Source organism: Lontra canadensis, unplaced genomic scaffold, assembly GCF_010015895.1.
Source record: "Lontra canadensis isolate GAN:19392208 unplaced genomic scaffold, GSC_riverotter_1.0 scaffold10, whole genome shotgun sequence".
Taxonomy (NCBI): Eukaryota; Metazoa; Chordata; class Mammalia; order Carnivora; family Mustelidae; genus Lontra; species Lontra canadensis.
In genome coordinates, this window is record NW_022631004.1 from 3350278 (window position 1) to 3368364 (window position 18087).

The following is an 18087-nucleotide window of genomic DNA, read 5'->3' on the forward strand; positions in this document are numbered from 1 at the left end:
CCATTTGATAGAACAATTCCACTACTGGGTATTTACCCAAAAAAATGAAGACACAAATTTGAAAATATATATGTATCCCTATTGTTTACTGCAGCATTAACAATAGCCAAGATATGGAAGCAACCTAGGTATTCATCAATATATGAATGGATATGATGTTGTATGTGTGTGGAATATCACACAGCCATAAAAAAGGATGAGAGTGGGTCCTTTGTGACAACATAAATGGAACCAGAGGTATTTTGCTAAGTAAACTAAGTCAGACTGAGAAAGAGGGATATCATATTCCACTCATGTGTAGAATCTAAAAATAAATAAAGACAATAAGGAAACAAAAAGCAGAATCAGACTTACAAATACAGAAAACAAACTAATGGTTGCCAGAGACAAGGTTGAGAGGACAGGCAAAATGGGTGAAGAGGAGTTGGGGATACAGGCTACCAGTTATGGAATTACCAAATCATGGGAAGAAAAGGCATAGTATAAGGAATATAATTAATGATGTAATAGTATTGTATGGTGACAGATGGTAGCTATATTTGTGGTAAGCATACCATAAAGTATAAACTTGTCAAGTCAGTATGCTATACACCTGAAACTAATATAAAATTGTGTGCTAACTTAAGTCAAATAAAAAAATTAAAAAGAAAAGAAAGGAGCTCCTTTAAGTTTCTTTTGCTAGGTTTTATAGCACTACCATACATATGAAACATTATTCTGTTTTTGCCTATTTGTGATCATCTTAATTATTAAATGGGCTAAAGAAAATCATAATTAATAACATATGCAGTACTAATTACTGGCGTATATTAGATCCATTACTTGTTGCTAATGACCCCAACATTTTCTTGATAGTTATTTTGTTAAGGTAAGAATACTAATGAAGATGCAGTGGTTTTTGAATCTATAGGGTAAAAGTACTCACTGTACCTGATGATTTTCCGATTTTGACTTAATAACTATTAAAGTTTTTAGAAGATTTTTACTTACATTTAACCAACTCAAAAACTTTTTTTTTTTTTTTTTGGCTGAGCTTTATGGTCAATATAAATAAGTATATAACCTAACTAAGTAAAGATGCTCCTAAAATAAAAGACATTCTTGAATTTGATTTTAGGAAACCTGATTTTTCATGAGTCAATATATCAAATACTTTTATTGAAAGCCTGGCTCGAAATACCTGAACCGAGTATTAATGCTCCACTTGTATGAATGCTAAATCCAGGTATTCACCATCTTGTGCCCAAAGGCATCTACAGCTTCAAAACAGATCTTATTTGCAATTTTAGTATCCTCCAAGTTATCCAGAATACTACTATGAGACTGAACTTTATAAAATGTCTCCTTCATCCTGTCAGTTCTTTCACTTCACGAATCTTCAATGATTTCCTCTATGTATGTATTTTAAACACTTCACAGTATCTAATCACAAAGACTAATTTTCTAATTTAAATTCCAGTTAGTTAACATACAGTGTAATATTAGTTTCAGGTGCACAATGCAGTGATTCAACACTTCCATACAATGAAGACTATTTTCAATAAGCTTCCAATATTAACTCTAATATACATTAATTTTCACTGTTTTCTGACAAGTTATGGCTCTACATTTCTTTCCATTTTTTACAATCCAAGCTTCTCTTGTCTAATTCCTACTGCACTGAAAAGTATTTTAGAATATGCATTTTATACATAGTTCTACACTTTCATATACTTATGTCTCATCTTCCAAATTCAACATGTAAGCAAAGACTACGTCTTTTAATGTCTATGGTAATAAAGTACTAGGCTACAAAAGCACTTGATAAGTACTTTCAAAACAATTCATAGTATATTGAAATAGTGATCATCCTTTTACAGCAGTGGAAACTGAAACTTAAATCACTTAATGTCACATTACTAGCTTGTCACAGAGTCAGGACTATACCGCTGGTCTGGTACCATGTTTAGTGCTCTTGACTAAATTTAAGGGGAAACACCATTTTTAACTTTAATAATTTTCAGTAAAGTTCTAATATTTTTTAAGTGATTCTGTAGGTAAATATTTTCCAAATATAAAAATGGTTTACATCCAAATCACTATAAATGAATTCCATTTACTGTGAATGGAAGATATTATATTTGGTATTACTTAGGAGAAATTGTACATATTGCTGAAGCATGTATGTCTAAAGATTTACTTCTACATCATTGATAAGAAAGTATTCTAATTTCTAGAGCTGTCCAATAAGGAGTCGTTAAAAAAACTCATTCAAATGTTACTTATAAATTAAGTAAAATAAGAACTTAAAGGACTTAAGTCAATAAAAATGATAGAATCAGTTAATGTATATGACATGGTTAATTTTATAATTCTCATAAGTACCGGGATATGATTCCAATATAGATTTCACCAAAACGCATGTGATAAAAAGCTCAGCAATTTACATTTGTCATCCTGTTTTTTGCACATTTACTTAAGATATAAAGACAGGAAATCTTACCTTCTTGATAGGCTCCATCTGCCATGACTAAATGAAGAATCTTGGCATAAAGATGTTCATGTTCATTTCCTAAAATATCCTGAACTATTGTTGAACAAATCTCAATATTTTCATCTTCATCTTCATGAATAGCCTATACCAAATTTCCAAATATAAATATATGATTATTAACATTCTCTAGAGACTTTATTATTTATAAATCCAACGACCTATAAAAATCACTGACATTTCACTAATAATTCAAAAAAAGCATATCTCAAAATTAATTTTTTTTTAAAGTAGACTTCACATCCAAGGTGGGGCTTGGACTCATGACCCCCGAGATCACGAACTAGATGCCCCAAACTTTAAATGTTTTTTAATTGACATTTTACTTACTTTTATTTTTTCATAAACCTCAAAGAATTTTTCAAAGCCTATTTCCTGCTCCAGGTGAAGTCTCAGTTCCTCTAAATGGTTAAAGACACTATCATATTCACATTCACTAGTAATTTCACCATCACTGTTATCTAAAAAACAGAAATTAAAAGAAGATATTTTATGACTAAAAAGAATAAATAAAATCTTTAAAAAATAAAAAAAGAATGAGTAAAATAATTCTTACCCTAACAGACTAAAATTCTTTTTGATGAGTGACGTCACTGAAAGACTACTTGTACTTACAATATAAGGTTTTGTTATTACAATTATTGTCTTTTATGGAGGAAATCAATGTATATACAAATGTCTTAACAAGACTGTTACTTTGGGAATCTTTTCTTTTATAGACATAAACAGTAAACCAGATTAAAAACATTCTAACGGAGTAAAAAATGAAAAAAGCATACCCATATGTTCTGTGCTGCAGCAAACCAACCATAACTGTGTTTAAAAATTTGACATTAAACATGAGCTAAAACATGAAAAAGCATGCAGGAGGCAGATGACTTATGCTACATATTATAAAACTTCAGTAAAGCATTCAGAAAGTATTATAAATGCTATATATGTTTTATGTCATGTACATGTCCAAGCACTTTATGTTATCTTTAGTACTAGAAAAATAAGGCAAGAAAGATAAGAAAACAATAAAAATATTTCAAAAGCATTCCCAAAATTTAATGGGAAAGAAATGGAACAAATGTGTATGGGCATTTGTGTGAAAATAAAAAGAATGAATAAAAGAGACACAGAAGGATACTTCAGTTTTATTTAAATTAGAAAACTTCCTATCAGGTACCAGAAAAATATACTCTGATTGAAATATGTGTATACACTGAAAAAACAAAACAAAACATGTACCTGAGTGCCATTCTTCATTTAGGGCACTTTCACTGCTGGGATTGTCATCCTCATCTACCAGATCTGTCCCATTTGCAGTCTGCTCTATGTCACTGTTCTTTAAGACTGATTCTTCCTCCTCACTGTATTCTTCACCAGGTTGTTCCCTAAGTAACTGTTCCATAGAGGCCTGAAGCTCTTGTAAATCTGTGTCAGTTTCTTCAAAAACACTGAAATTTTAAAAAATTAAACTAAACATTACCAAAATGTCACCTTATTTTGAAATTTTACTTCAATATACATGCACTCCTTTCTGCTTAAAAGTACTAATAGTAGATAAAAAGAAATCTGAAAAAACCTACATAGTGGTTTTTAACAAAGTAACTGAAGATTAATACAATTATAAATATAGCACATGACACATATTCTGGAATACATAAGCTGGAAGATGAACTTGTTTAAAATGATCCTGATCTGCTAAAAGAGAATAAAATAACGTAACTATCAATATTATTCATTGCTTAAATTTTGAAAGACTGTTTCAGTATTTTAAGGGGCTAGACTAAAGAGATTTTTTTACATGCTTTCTAAAAAAAATACTGAGTATTCAAATATTTTTCTTCTATGTAATTTTGAACATTTAGTAAATTCTTTGTGTGGATGTATAATAGTAGTATACTATATGAAAGGCTTTCCATATAAACACTCATTAGACATTTGAACATTATATGTTCAGGTGAATAATATGACCTAGTAAATAAAATAGTCATCAGAAATCTTATCTTTAGATGCTTATTCTTGAAAACATTTCTAAAATACATAACAAATGGACTTTACTGAGTAATTAGAATATACTAACCATAATAATCTTCACTGGATTATCTTGTTTCCAAGGCATTGCTCAGGATATTAATTTTACTTTCAAGGGATTACAGATGCTGGAATTAATTAATTTATGTAAATAATACCCTTGATTTATATAGTACTTTAGTTTATTAAGCAGTTTTAGCCTATTACTAAAATTTTATCTACACATAACTCATAATTCATTTTAGAGATACGGACACAGAATTAAAGTGTTTAAATTATTTGCTCAAGGTTATACAATCAATAAATAGCAAATAAAGATTGAAATCTAAGTCTTCTCATCACTTCTACAATACCCCAAGAATGTACTCATCAACTTTATTTCTCTTAATTTGCCTCTTTCTACTAAAGTGGCATGCAAAGGGAAAAGTCTGTAGATTAAGAGTTAATTGAAATTTTAGGTAAGTGAAGTCTTCTGAAAGAGATTATGTACAATGTTGACGATTTCATCCACCAGAAAAGCAATGCTGAATAGAACATAAAAGCTGATTAAAGCCTTAAAGTTTAGATTCCAGTCAAACAAGTATTTACTGAAAACTAATATAGAAATGGTATTACACAAGATCTTAAATAAAACTTCCATTAATGGAAAAGAAAATACTCTTTTAAAGTAGAAATATCTTTATTTAGTATTTATGTGTACAAACTTCTACACTCCGACTTTGTAGCAGGTATAGAAAAGCAAAGCATCTAATTAGAATGAGAGAATATGTCTAATCTTATGGATCACCCTATTAGTAACATTTAACTTTATATTTAATTACAAGACTAACATAATATGCACATCTGCTATGTACCATTACAACAATGATTAAATAATCTGTTGACAAAATCTTACAATGGCCAACCCAGAGGAATTAGTGCCCAGCACAGATGGTATTAAAGTAAATGGGGCTGCCAAGTCTGCCATTATAAGAAAAGTATAAGATTAACATATTTTTTAAAAGATCTATTTTAAAATCTGGCCTTGAATTCACATTTTAGTAGATTTTATTGTATGACCTTGAGTGAAGTTTGGACAAAAAGAAAGGAAAGAAAAAGAAAAAGAAAAAAATCCCAAGGAAAATTTTGTGGTATGGACTAATTTACTTTAAAAAATAACTTGGTTTTCAAAATTTTAAGTTAATATTAAAAGCTTCTAAACTTAAATTCTAAAATAAAATTCTGTCATCAACCAGTAATTAAAAGAACACAAGCCACAAACAAGTTGCTGTGCAGTCAGATAAAAACTGATGACTTTATAAACACTTAGAGGAAAAACTGTACCTAGCACTCTGTCAACCACAAAGGTGCTGATACGTTGTCATGTTCCCCAAGAGGCTCAATAAAAACACATGAAGTGCTGATGACTACCCCTAAGCAGAAGAAAACAAGGATAAAAGGGTAACTTCCTGTAAAATCTGAGGACACTAGCAAAAATATAAAGAACAGTATGAGACATGAAAAAAAGGGGGACAAAACCTTTAACAGAAACAGTTTGGTTGAAAATTTAAGAAACAAGAGGCAAGACTTAAGAAAAACAAACAAACATAATACCAGAAAATAGTGCCAGATACAGTGGCTCTGGCTCAACTATTGCAGGGGGGGTAAAAATCATGAGACTGACACAGTTTTTTTCTATTAAAAGACATAAAATGTAGAAACTTAAGCTCAAAAATATCAGAAAATAAATCATAAAAATCCCAATATTTTATGCCATATTTTCCTGGTGATCTGAATATACTATACCTTCTTGAACACTTTATTTTCCCCCCATATTGGGTAACATTTGTCTGAGGGGGTGAGAGGGCTTACTTGTCCTGTTAAAGGGGCTATTACTTCCTACAGTTCTCAGAAGGGTTGGTTAAATTTGCCTCGTAGATTCTAAATTCCCCATGAATCATGAAGAAAGGAATTTTGTGAAAGCAATTAAATTACATGCAGAACACACATGTGCCCACACACATGCAAACAAAACAACTAGTCTACCTGCTAATTTCCCACTGTCATGGTTTCAAAATCATACATAGCAGGAGAGAGATGTAGAGGCTTTCTGGTCTTTTCCCTGGGGAACTGTAGAAGAGTTCATATCTCACAATTTTCCATTGCAATCCCTGTATCATGTGGTGTTAAACTGTTTTCTGCTAATATTCCTTCATTTAAGCAATATTTATTAAACATGTACCATGGACAAGTCAATGTGCTAGATGCTCAGTGCTGAATATGACAGAAAGCACACTCATATTCCTCAATTGAGGGTCAGTCATTACATTACTTAGAGGTTAATATACATATCAAAACTTATATGACTGTACTTTAAATATGTTGTAAAAAGGTAAAGGAGTGGTGAAATAACAGTTACAGATAATTTTTTAAAACTGTCTAGGTGAGTTACATCTCCAAAGTTCACATAAACTCAGAAATTCTGTTAGTGCTAGTATTTATTAATGACATCATGCTCACATGTCTTCAGAATCAGAAGGTCCTTCTTTAATATGCTCATCTTCAATTTCATCTATTTCAAGATTGTCTTGACATACATCTCCTACAGTGGGAACATCCATCAATGTTCTGAACAATTTTGAGAGATCTGGAAGTGAACATGTCCTCAACATCTAAAAAAGTCAACAGATTTCTTAGTAGGAGTAAGATCATCAGAAAACAAAAATGAAATAAAAAAGTTAGAAAGAGCTAATACTAATTTTTTATTTTATATCATATATTTAGAGTTAGAAGTTCCAGAAGTGACTCATCTAAGATTAGAACCTAATTTTCTTGAATTTTAGCTCTGTAATTTTTCAGTGAGGAAAACTAAACTGGTGAGTTATGCTTAGGTTTCAAAATTCAAGGTATAGGGATTCACTTTAGTCACCTTTTAAAGGCAAAGAGAGGTGTTTAGTCAGGGTATACCCAGGGAATGGAATTAGAAATCTGTCAGAAATCGGCAGTGCCAGAAACTGCCAATTTGCTCCTTCTCACTCAAGACCCACACTGTCCCTCTTTCCTTGTATCTCTTTCTCTCACACTTTCCTATGGCCAATCTTCCCCATATATTTTTCCCAAATCCTGAACTGAGTTTGTCTGAAGCTTGGCAAAGCACTATCACGTATAATTGTGGCCCTTTGTATCATTTATCCTAGGATCTCAGTTAAATAAAAAACTTCATATTAGTGGAAAAAAAAAAGTCTAATATCACTTCCATAAGCAATGGACTGTACTTGGAGCCTTTCCCAAAAGAAGGTAAGGGTGGAAAGACAGGTACTTTGATGTTTATACGGAGAATCATTTATAGCAGCAGGTAAGAAGGAACTGACTTGAGAAAAAAAACAATGTACAGTTGAGGTGTCTAAAATTTGAATTTGTTTGGGAAAGACCAGGAATAGAAGAAAGTGCCCCTGTCCACCAACCTATCAGCAATTAGAATGTGATGGATAGGCAGGATGATCAAACAAATGTCTATATACATAAGTCTCAGAATTTGGTTAATAAACCTAAAGGAACCTGTGAGATTTGAAACCTAACTCCTAAGGCCCTGGTAAGAATCCTACACCAGATTGGAGACTGTGAAGAAAACATAATGTTTAGCATATTAATGAAAATTTATATGCTTTGCCAATTTAATTGGTACAATCTGTTTTTCAGAATAAAAGAGGATAGATTTCCACTATTTGAACATAATTTACATATTATAGTGCAAGAAAAAGATGGTTATGAACTATAAGATGGGTAGATAGGTTGCTTGTTAAAACACTTAATGATGGTACTGAAAGTATATCTTTTACTGAATCTCCCATTGTCAGCAGAATTTATGCTTGACTTGTTTATTATTTGAATCATGTATATTATAAACTAATAGTGTGCAAAATATGTATACGGTAACAGTTTCTCCAGATAAATGCTAATCAATAAAAATATACAGCATATATGCATTATACACTTAAATTCAAGGGGACTCTATATAAAGATGCAACCTTTGTTAGGCTGAAATAAATTTTCATCCTGGCTAAAAAGAAATCTCAATTTTAGTTTATTCCTTTCACTAATTATAATAGCTTTCCTAACCTAATGTAAAATAATACAGTAGAAAGAAATTTCAAGAGTTATGTAATTTGGCAATTTTCCTCTTGGCATGGAAATGGGTATATTCACCCATCAGTCCAACAGCTAACTGTCCTATATTAAAAATGTTTCATGTACAGTCTTCTTTGATAAATATTTTAGGTGTTTTTGTTTTGGGTTAAGTTCTACTTTTTCTCAAAAATGAAGAGAACCACAGGTTGGTAGACAAGGGCTATTTCTGTTATTCCTGATAATGTTTAAAGCAAAAACAGTAACAATTTATTGTGGTGTGTGTAACATGTGGATATAAAATATAAGAGAACAATGCCAAAACAATAGACAAGAGGGTGGAAATGGAACTACACTGTGAAAAGGTTCTTATGTCATATGTGAAGTGATATAATATTATTTGAAGACTTTAAAAAGCTAAAATTGCATCTTGAGAGCTGAAAATTACAACTAAGTTTTTGAAAAGATCTATACTAGCAAATAATAGAGATAAAACAAAATGTTAAAAACACTCAATCCAAAAGAAGGGAGAATAAAAGTAAAATAAGAACAGAAAAAGTGATGAGACAAATAGAAAACAAATAACAAAATGGTAGGTTTAAATTTAATCATACCAATAATATATCGAAAATTACATGCCAAAAAAAAAAGTAAATGGCCTAATCACTTCAAATAAAAGAAGTTGTCAGACTGACTAAAAAGCAAGACCTGACAATGTGACAGCTACAAAAAAAAAAATCTACTTTACATGAAAGTCAGTGCGATTATAAGTTAATGTGTGTATGTGTGTGTGTAAAATAATGTAAAATAATGTGTGTGTATCCTTAACAAATAATAATCATCAGAAAGCTAGAATGGTTATTACAACCAGAAAAAATAGATTTTAGAACAGGTGATATGACCAATACAGACAGTCATTTCATAATGATAAAGAAAGCAATTATCAAGAAGATATAAAGATTATTAATTTGCATTCGATTGACTAGAAATTTCAATACTCCTTTCCCAGTAACTGATAAGTAGAAAGAAAATTAGTAAGACACAGAAGATGAACAACACTATCAAACAAAAAGTGACCTTTCATAATAATAAACCTATCAATTCATCCAGAAGATAGAGTAATACTAAATTTTTATTCACTCAGTAACAAAGTTTCAAAATACATGGAACAAAAATTGACACAAATGAAAAGATAGATAATTACATAGTTTTTTCTCAAAAAATGATATAACTAGATAGACAAAAAAATAGTAAAGATAAAGAAGACTTGAACAGCACTATCAACCAATTTGACTTAATCCTTGACATTTACAGGCTATTTTACATGATGACAGAAGAATACACATGCTTTTAAAGAGATCTGTTAGAGTAGTAGCCGCCAGTAAAGGAGACTAAAGGGTGACTCATGAGTGCAGAGGAAAACATGATACACAGAAAACCAAGAGATAAAAAGATTTTAAAAATAAAGTGTATATCAACTATGCTGGAAGAAGAAAAGTCAAGAAAGAAGAGAGAAAAAGGTAGTGGGAATTAGGCAATGTTCTAGTAATTGATTTGACAAAAGCAGTTTTAATGGAGGAGTGGGCTAAAAGTAACGTTGGAATGTATTTGGAAGTGAATGGAAGTGGAGACTATAAATGTACAACATATTCAAGATGTTTGGTTGTAAAAGGGAGCAGAGAAAGGGGTAGAATGGTAGCCAGAGAAGGATATGTTCTCAAAAGAAGTTTGCTAATTATGATGGGACTTATTAGAATATGTATGTTGAGGAAATGATCCATTATAGAGGAGAAAGTTGATGATACAAGCTAGCGTGACCAAAGAAAAATAAAAGGAGGGAATTCTTGAGAAGGTGAGAGAGGTTAGGATTCAAAGTACCAGGAGAATTTCCTTTAATAAAAAAAAAAAAGACAAATAGCGTAACAACATTTTAAAAGAGAATTTTAACAAAAATCTTCGTAAGAGCGTAAATTACTTCATTTAGTAAACAGATTATTTAAATGGTTATAAGTAATTTCTACCTTTTCTTCATATTTCAAGGTTACCATTTTGGCCCAGTGATGAACTCTCATGACCTCAAAGCTTTTTTGCTTTTTTTTTTTTTTTTTTAAGATTTTTATTTATTTATTTGACAGAGAGAAAGAACACAAACAGGGGAGCAGCAGGCAGAGGAAGAGGAAGAAGCAGACTCCCCACTGAGCAGGAAGCCCGCTGCAGGACTCTATCCCAGGATCCTGGGATCATAACCCAAGCAGAAGGCAGATGCTTAACCAACTGAGCCACCTAGGCTCCCCTCATGACCTCAAAGATTTAAAGGATAGACAGGTATGGCCTTCTGCCCTTGCCTTAAATAGCTATAAATTGCTTTGATTTTCTACGTTTTTTTTCCTTGCCCCTCTCCCTCAGAGGAGATCTTCTTTGTTGTGCTTACTTCTCAAGTAAGTACTTCCGTAGAACTATTAAGGCTGAACTAAGGTCATGAAAGAAAATAAAATAATAAAATGTATTATGCAAGGAATGTATACACAGATATGTTATTCAAAAGCTCTGGGCTAAAGACAGTTAACTATATATCTCCACTACAAAAGAAAGTACATGGATTATAGGATAATCCTTGTCTGTAACATAAATAGGCCTTATTCTCAAATTCTGAAGATCATAAATTTGTTTTCATAGTTCATTATCTTTGAAAACTTGACTGCTATTAGACAAGTGGGAGAATTTAGCAATCTCTACATTTAAAATAAGCGTAAGAAAACACTCCAAAAAATGAAACAAATCCAATTTGAAAATTAAATTGAAAATCAAAATGACATATTTAAAAAGGATAAAAGAATTCAGGTAATTCATTCCCATTTAGACTTACATACATGAAAAATGTTCAACCTCACTGGTAAACATAGAAACACAAATTTAAAAAAAAATATATCATTACTCACTCACTATATATAAAATTTTTAAGTGAATGATAACAGTTGGTGCTTTTTAGAGTACAGACTCTTACATACTATTGAGGCATTATAAGCTATTTCTTAAAAAGGCAAATCAGGCTATATCCAATATAACTTTTGAACTCCACTTACACAAATTTATTTTATGAAAATAATTGTGGCTATTGTCAAAGATACAGGTGTAGGTGGTTACTATAACATGATCCTGGAGTCCCAGGATCGAGTGCCACATAAGGCTCCCTGCTCGGCAGGGAGTCTGCTTCTCCTGCTGACTTTTCTCCTCTCTCTCTCTCTCTTTCAAATAAATAAATAAAATCTTTAAAAACAAAACAAAAAAAACCGGGTGGTTACTATAACAAAAACTGAAACCTAAAGACCCAACAATAAAAATAGATTAGTTAAAAAAATTATAAATAGCATAGCAGCTTAATGGAATTTGTGATTCTAGATAACATGAGATTATTTGATGATATGACAAAATGCTATTTTTGTAATAATTTATAATATTAACATTTGTAATAATTTTATAGTACATATTAAGAGAAAAGCAGGTTATAAAAATATGCATAATATTCTATTTTAACAAAAAGTTTTATATATGTAATACTTACATATATAAAATCTAACAAAATAAGTGATTTCTTTATATCTTTAAATTTTCTATAGAGATAATATTGTAATTTCTTAATAAAAAATTGGTTACATATTTTCAAAAATACCAAGTGAAAAAAGATGCTTGAAAATTTTTTGCCAGAAAGTGCATATGAATATCTATTACCCTTTCTGTATCAAATTAGGCAAACACATTTCTGTCTCCTTAAAATATATTGCTTAAGTTTAGTCTTATACGAAAAATGGAAGTTGGATTGAGTAGTGAGGAAGGGAAATGGTGTAAGAGGGATTTTATTTAAATAAAAGTAGACCCTATAAAAAGAATCCTGAACAAGGAGCCAATGAAATAGTTTTTGTCCTAATGGTACTCTCAGTGTACTCAATTTTACTCTCAATGGCAATTTCTTTTCAGAATCCCAGAAAAGATGATGGAAGTTTTTTGTTCTTTTTGTTTATGTGTGTGTGTAAGAGTTTAAAACTCAGTATTATGGCTTATTAAAGAAAAACAATAAATAAGAAATGTTACTAAAACAGGTATTTTCCATTGGAGGTGCATACTTGCCTTTGGGTTGTTTGCATCAAATAGACCAGTTGAAAGTCCTATCAGCAAGGAACTCTGGTTTTCACTTTTTGGTGGTGAATCAGAGCGAGATCGAAGCGGAAAGGATTCTTCTGGTGAACACAGAACTGACTGAATTTGAGAGACTACGTTCAAGTGTTTTGAAAGAACCACTCTATGGAAAAATGGCTCTGGTTGCACAGGTTTATCTACATCACATTTAGGGTGCTGAGGATCACCTATTTCAGGTCCTGTGGTATAAAGGGAAGATTTTGTGGTAAGTCTATACAGTACTTAAGCTCTATGTGATACTGAGAAAAGCACAGTATTTAATATGAGGCTTACTTATATCGACTTCACTAAGGTGGTCCACATTCCTTGGGATTTCATCTTCAGAAACTTCATTTTGCTGAGCAGTGATCCTATCTTCCATTCTGCACAGAAGGATACATCAGTAGAAATACAATTTACTAGAAATGAAAGCACTCTTAAATTAAAAAAAAAAAAAAAAGGAGCACAAGTTCACTAGCATGCTGTGGTTCCTCTTCCAAATATTTTCCTCATTTATATGTGTGGATATATATATATATTTTTTTTCTCTCTCATAAGTACATTATATTTTTTACCCTGTTAAAACCTTTAATCATAATCACTAATCAGTCACAAAAACCAGACTCACCGCTTCTTATAACTATGGTTCCCAAAATGTGTTCCCAAGACATTAGGAACACACAGAAGCTTGTTCAAAATGCAAACTGCTCAGGGCCTACCCCAGACCTATCAATCGGAAGCTTTGGAGGATAAAGCCCAGCAATTTATTTTAATAAATATCAAAGTAATTCTAATCTTTGCTAATATTTGAGAACCACTACTTTAAGCAATCAAAATGCCCCTTAATAGCAGAGAATATAAAACTGCAGTATACTAATACTATAAAATATTATGCAGCTATTAAAAAAATGAAACAGAAATCTATGTGAAATACTGTGGAATGACAGTCTATAAATAAATTAAATGTAAATAAATATATCTAATATATATTATATAAATAAATATACTTAAGTAAACAAAGTATAAACATATTTATATATTTATTTAATATATATTGCAACTTATTTATAATATAAATAAAATAATACATTTTATAAGTAAAATAAATAAAATAAATAAATGAAATAAATTGATAAATAAAATATTTTATTAAGTAAGCAAAGTAATCTACAGATCAATTTGCATTAAATGATGTTAGTTTCAAAAAATGGTATGTAGTACAGTATAAAATATAGAATGATATGCACCAAAAAGTTTTAACACTAAAAGAGAGTGAATTAATTGAGGAAAAAAGGTAAAGAACAACTGACAGTTTTTATCTCAATAAAGCTGGAATTAAATTCATGTATTATATATATATTTTTAACAAAAATTTAAAGACTGGAAGAATATAGTCCAAAGGTTTCAAACAAACACAGAAAAAGATGCTCACCATCACTAATCATCAGAGAAATGCAAATCAAAACCAAGTAAGATATCATCTCATATCTGTTAGAATGGCTATCACCAAAAAGACAAGAGGTAAGTGTTGATGAGACTGTGGACAAAAAGGGAATCCTTGGGAGGCCTGGGTGGTTCAGTTGGCCGAGCGTCTGTCTGCATTTCACTCAGGTCATGATACCAGGGTCCTGGAATGGAGCCTGGGCTCCTTGCTCAGCAGGGAGTCTGCTTCTCCTTCTCCCTGACACTCTCCCTGCTTGTACTCTCTCTCTCTCCCAAATAAATAAATAAATCTTAAAAAGAAAAAAAAAAAAGAATCCTTATGCATTGCTGGTGAGGATGTAAATGGTGTGGCCACTATAAAAAACAGTATAGTTTCCTCTAGAAATTAAAAATAGAAATACCATACAATCCAGTAATTCTATTACTGGGTATTTATCCAGAGAAAACAGAAACATTAATTTGAAAAGATCTGTATCCCTATGTTTATTACAGCATTATTAACAACAGCCAAGATTTGAAAGCAACCCAAGTGTCCACTGACAGATGAATACACACACACACACACAAATGGAATATTATATAGTCATAACAAGGAATGAGATCTGGCCATCTGCAACAACAGAGGTGGACATAGAGGGTATCATGCTCAGTGAAATAAGTCAAACAGAGAAATAAAAGAACCATGTGATTTCACATATTATACATGGGATCTAAAAACCAAGTGAACAAACAAATGAAGCAAACAAAAGCAGAAACAGAGCCATTAATACAGAGAAATAACTGGTAGTTACCAGAAGGAAGGGGGGGAGGTTAGAAGATGGGCACAGGGGTAGGGGTTAGTTAGTAAGAGGTCCGTGGTTCCAGTTATGGAATGAGTAAGTCATGGGGATAAAGGGAACACAGACATAGGGAATATAGTCAAGGGTATTGTAACAGTGTTATATGGTGATAAATGATAGCTTCACTGGTGATAACACAGTATAAAGTACAGAGCTGTCAGAAACTAATGTAACATTTTGTGTCAACTATACTGCAATAAAAACAACAACAAAAAACAAAAACAACAGTACCAGTAACTTTTCTCTGCAAGTTTGGCTTATAAGCAGTTTTTGTTTTCTTAATTCTTTTTAATGCTTCTCAAATTTAAATAACTTTTTTTACTTTTTCAGTTTTAAATTTTGAAAATTTTTCTATTTTTGATTTTCAAAGTTTTTACTTCTAATCATGCAAGTAACACTTTTTTTCACTGAAAATGTAATGTTCCTTGCTTCCTCAGAAAGTTAAACACAGAATTACCAGATGCTGCAGCAATTCTACTCTCAGCTATACACTCAGAAGAATATGGGTCTGCAAATAAAAGCTTGTACACAAATATTCATACAAGCATTTTCAACAGCCAAAAGGTAGAAACAATCCTGGAAATGACCCACTGTCATATGCTGAATGCCCATCAACTCTTAGTTGCCCGTACTGCCATCAGCTTGGTATATATCTTCCCATATTTTTCCTTGAATTTTAGAGAAATAGTGTTATTTTAATATATAAAAATGCCTTTTTATTCAGTACTATTTTATTCAGTACTATTGTATTAATCATTTGATAACTGGGGCATATTTCCATACTGATACATGAAGCTACATTTTATTCTTTAAAGTGCTATCTACTGTCCACAGTGCAGTATACAGAAACTTTATTTTTAGCAGCTTCCTTATTAATGATTATACTCTTTCAAATTATTTGTTACGATTCTCCTACAATAAACATTCTTGCATATGCCTCTTTGTGCCCATTGTAAGTAATCTTAGAGTTGATACCAAAAAATAAAAGATGTATTATTACAGGATATATACATTATTATTTTTAAAAAGATTTTATTTATTTATTTGACACAGAGGGACCACAAGCAGGAGGAGTCTGAGAGGGAGAATCAGGACAGGGAGAAGCTCCTCAGCAGGGAGCTCCATGTGGAGCTCATCCCAGGAGGACCTGGGGATCATGACCTGAGCCAAAGGCAGACACTTAACCACTTAACCTTCTGAGCACCCAGGAGCCCTAGATATGCATATTTTAAAGTAACAAAATCGGCAAATGGATTTCAAAACTGGCTCTCCCAATTCTTATGTGTGCTTGCAATGTATCAACGGCCCTAGGGCCCAACCTCACACCAGTATTTGATGCTATTATTTGCCTTCCTCCTGGCTTCCTGTTATTTTTGTGAAGAAACTTTCACTAGCAAAACATTTGGACTCTTGGCCCACCTCTTATTTACTCCTCTTCTTTGAGGAAGAACAAGTATCTGACATTTATGCATTCATAGTTCTCCCCTGAGTAAAGTTAGTCAAAGAACTTAGGAATTTGATGTCTTTTTCTCACTGTATTATATTTACAAGCCATATATGTGTTTTCCTCCCTTGTAAACAGCTATATTCATATTCTTTCCCCATTTTTCTCTTGGGCTTTGATCTTTTATTTCTTAATTTGCCAAGTTCTTTATGAATTGTGGATATTAATTACTAGGGTGCATCCTTTCTATTTGTTGACCTTACGTCTTTAATAAATCAGATATTGTTTTGTTGAATGGCTTTAGAAATGGAACTTTTATTTTCAAATTGTGTTGAAGTGCTAGATATGCTATGTAGTATAGAGAAACAATATTTTTAACTATTTCCTTATTAGTGATTACTTAGACTATTTCAAATTATTTGCCATAAGCATTTTTTATAACAAGCATTTTGGCATTTTTTTTGTCTGTTCATGTCCAAGTCCAGCCCTCTTCCTGTTTTTATAGATGAAGTTGTATCAAAACAGTCACAGTTATTTGTCTATGTAACACCAATGTCTGCTTCTGCACTACTCTGGCAGAGTTGAGTAGCTATATCATAAACCAAATACTCTACCCAATACTGAAATTTTTACTACTTGGCTCTTACAGAAAAAGATTGATGGTCCTTGTTACAGACAATGGCAATGGGAGAAACTTCCAATTATTTTTTATAAAGGAACCGTAATGACAAAATCCAACAATAATTTCCCACAACCAAAAGGAACTGCAAATGACTCTTGCAAATATTAATACAAAAATTCTAAAATATGTATTTACCTTAAAATAGTATGTCATGAACAAAAAGAATCTACTTAAGGTATGCAGGATGGTTTATGTTAAGTAATCCATTAATATAATTAATTATACAGTTGACCCTTGAACAGTGTGGAGGGATGGGGTGCTGGCTGAATCCCCTATGCAGTCAAAAATGTGTGTGTAAATTTTGACTCCCCCAAAACTTAACTACTAATAGTCTACTGTTGACCACAGCCTTCATGATAACACAGTTGATAAACATATATTTTGCATGTTATATGTATTATATGCTGTATTTTTTTTTTTTTTAGAGATTTTATTCATTTATTTGGCAGAGAGAGAAAGGGGGAAGCAGACTCTCTGCTTAGCAGAGAGCCTGACACGGGGCCCGATCCCAGGACCCTGAGATCATGACCTGAGCCAAAGGCAGCGGCTTTAACCCACTGAGCCACCCAGGTGCCCCCATCTGCTATAGTCTTAAAATCCCTAACTTTTATTTTTGTCACTATTCCAAGATACACAGTTCCCCTGCCAGTTTTTTTTTTTTTTCAAATTGCCACAAACCTCCAAAAAATTTTCCAATATATTTATTGGAAAAAAAAAACCCATGTGTAGGACGAGCTGTCATGCAGCTCAAAACTGTGTCATCCAAAAGTTAACTATACTAATAAAGAAAGGAAAACATATATATAAGCAGTTCCATAGAGAATGAAAACTATTTGTTAAAATTCATTCC

General features: G+C 31.8%; 1 protein-coding gene across 6 annotated transcripts in view; it reads right to left on the reverse strand.

Moving 5' to 3' along the window:
- Positions 1–18087, reverse strand: part of NEK1 (NIMA related kinase 1) — a 208858-nt gene that overhangs the window by 16658 nt on the left and 174113 nt on the right. For all 6 annotated transcript variants that reach the window (XM_032855471.1, XM_032855470.1, XM_032855469.1 and 3 more), the window contains 6 exons: positions 13124–13212; positions 12782–13029; positions 7052–7203; positions 3764–3972; positions 2861–2991; positions 2483–2615 (listed from right to left, as the gene is read on the reverse strand). In XM_032855471.1, the coding sequence (XP_032711362.1) occupies positions 2483–2615; positions 2861–2991; positions 3764–3972; positions 7052–7203; positions 12782–13029; positions 13124–13212 (962 nt within the window). The remainder of the gene's footprint in view (positions 1–2482; positions 2616–2860; positions 2992–3763; positions 3973–7051; positions 7204–12781; positions 13030–13123; positions 13213–18087) is intronic.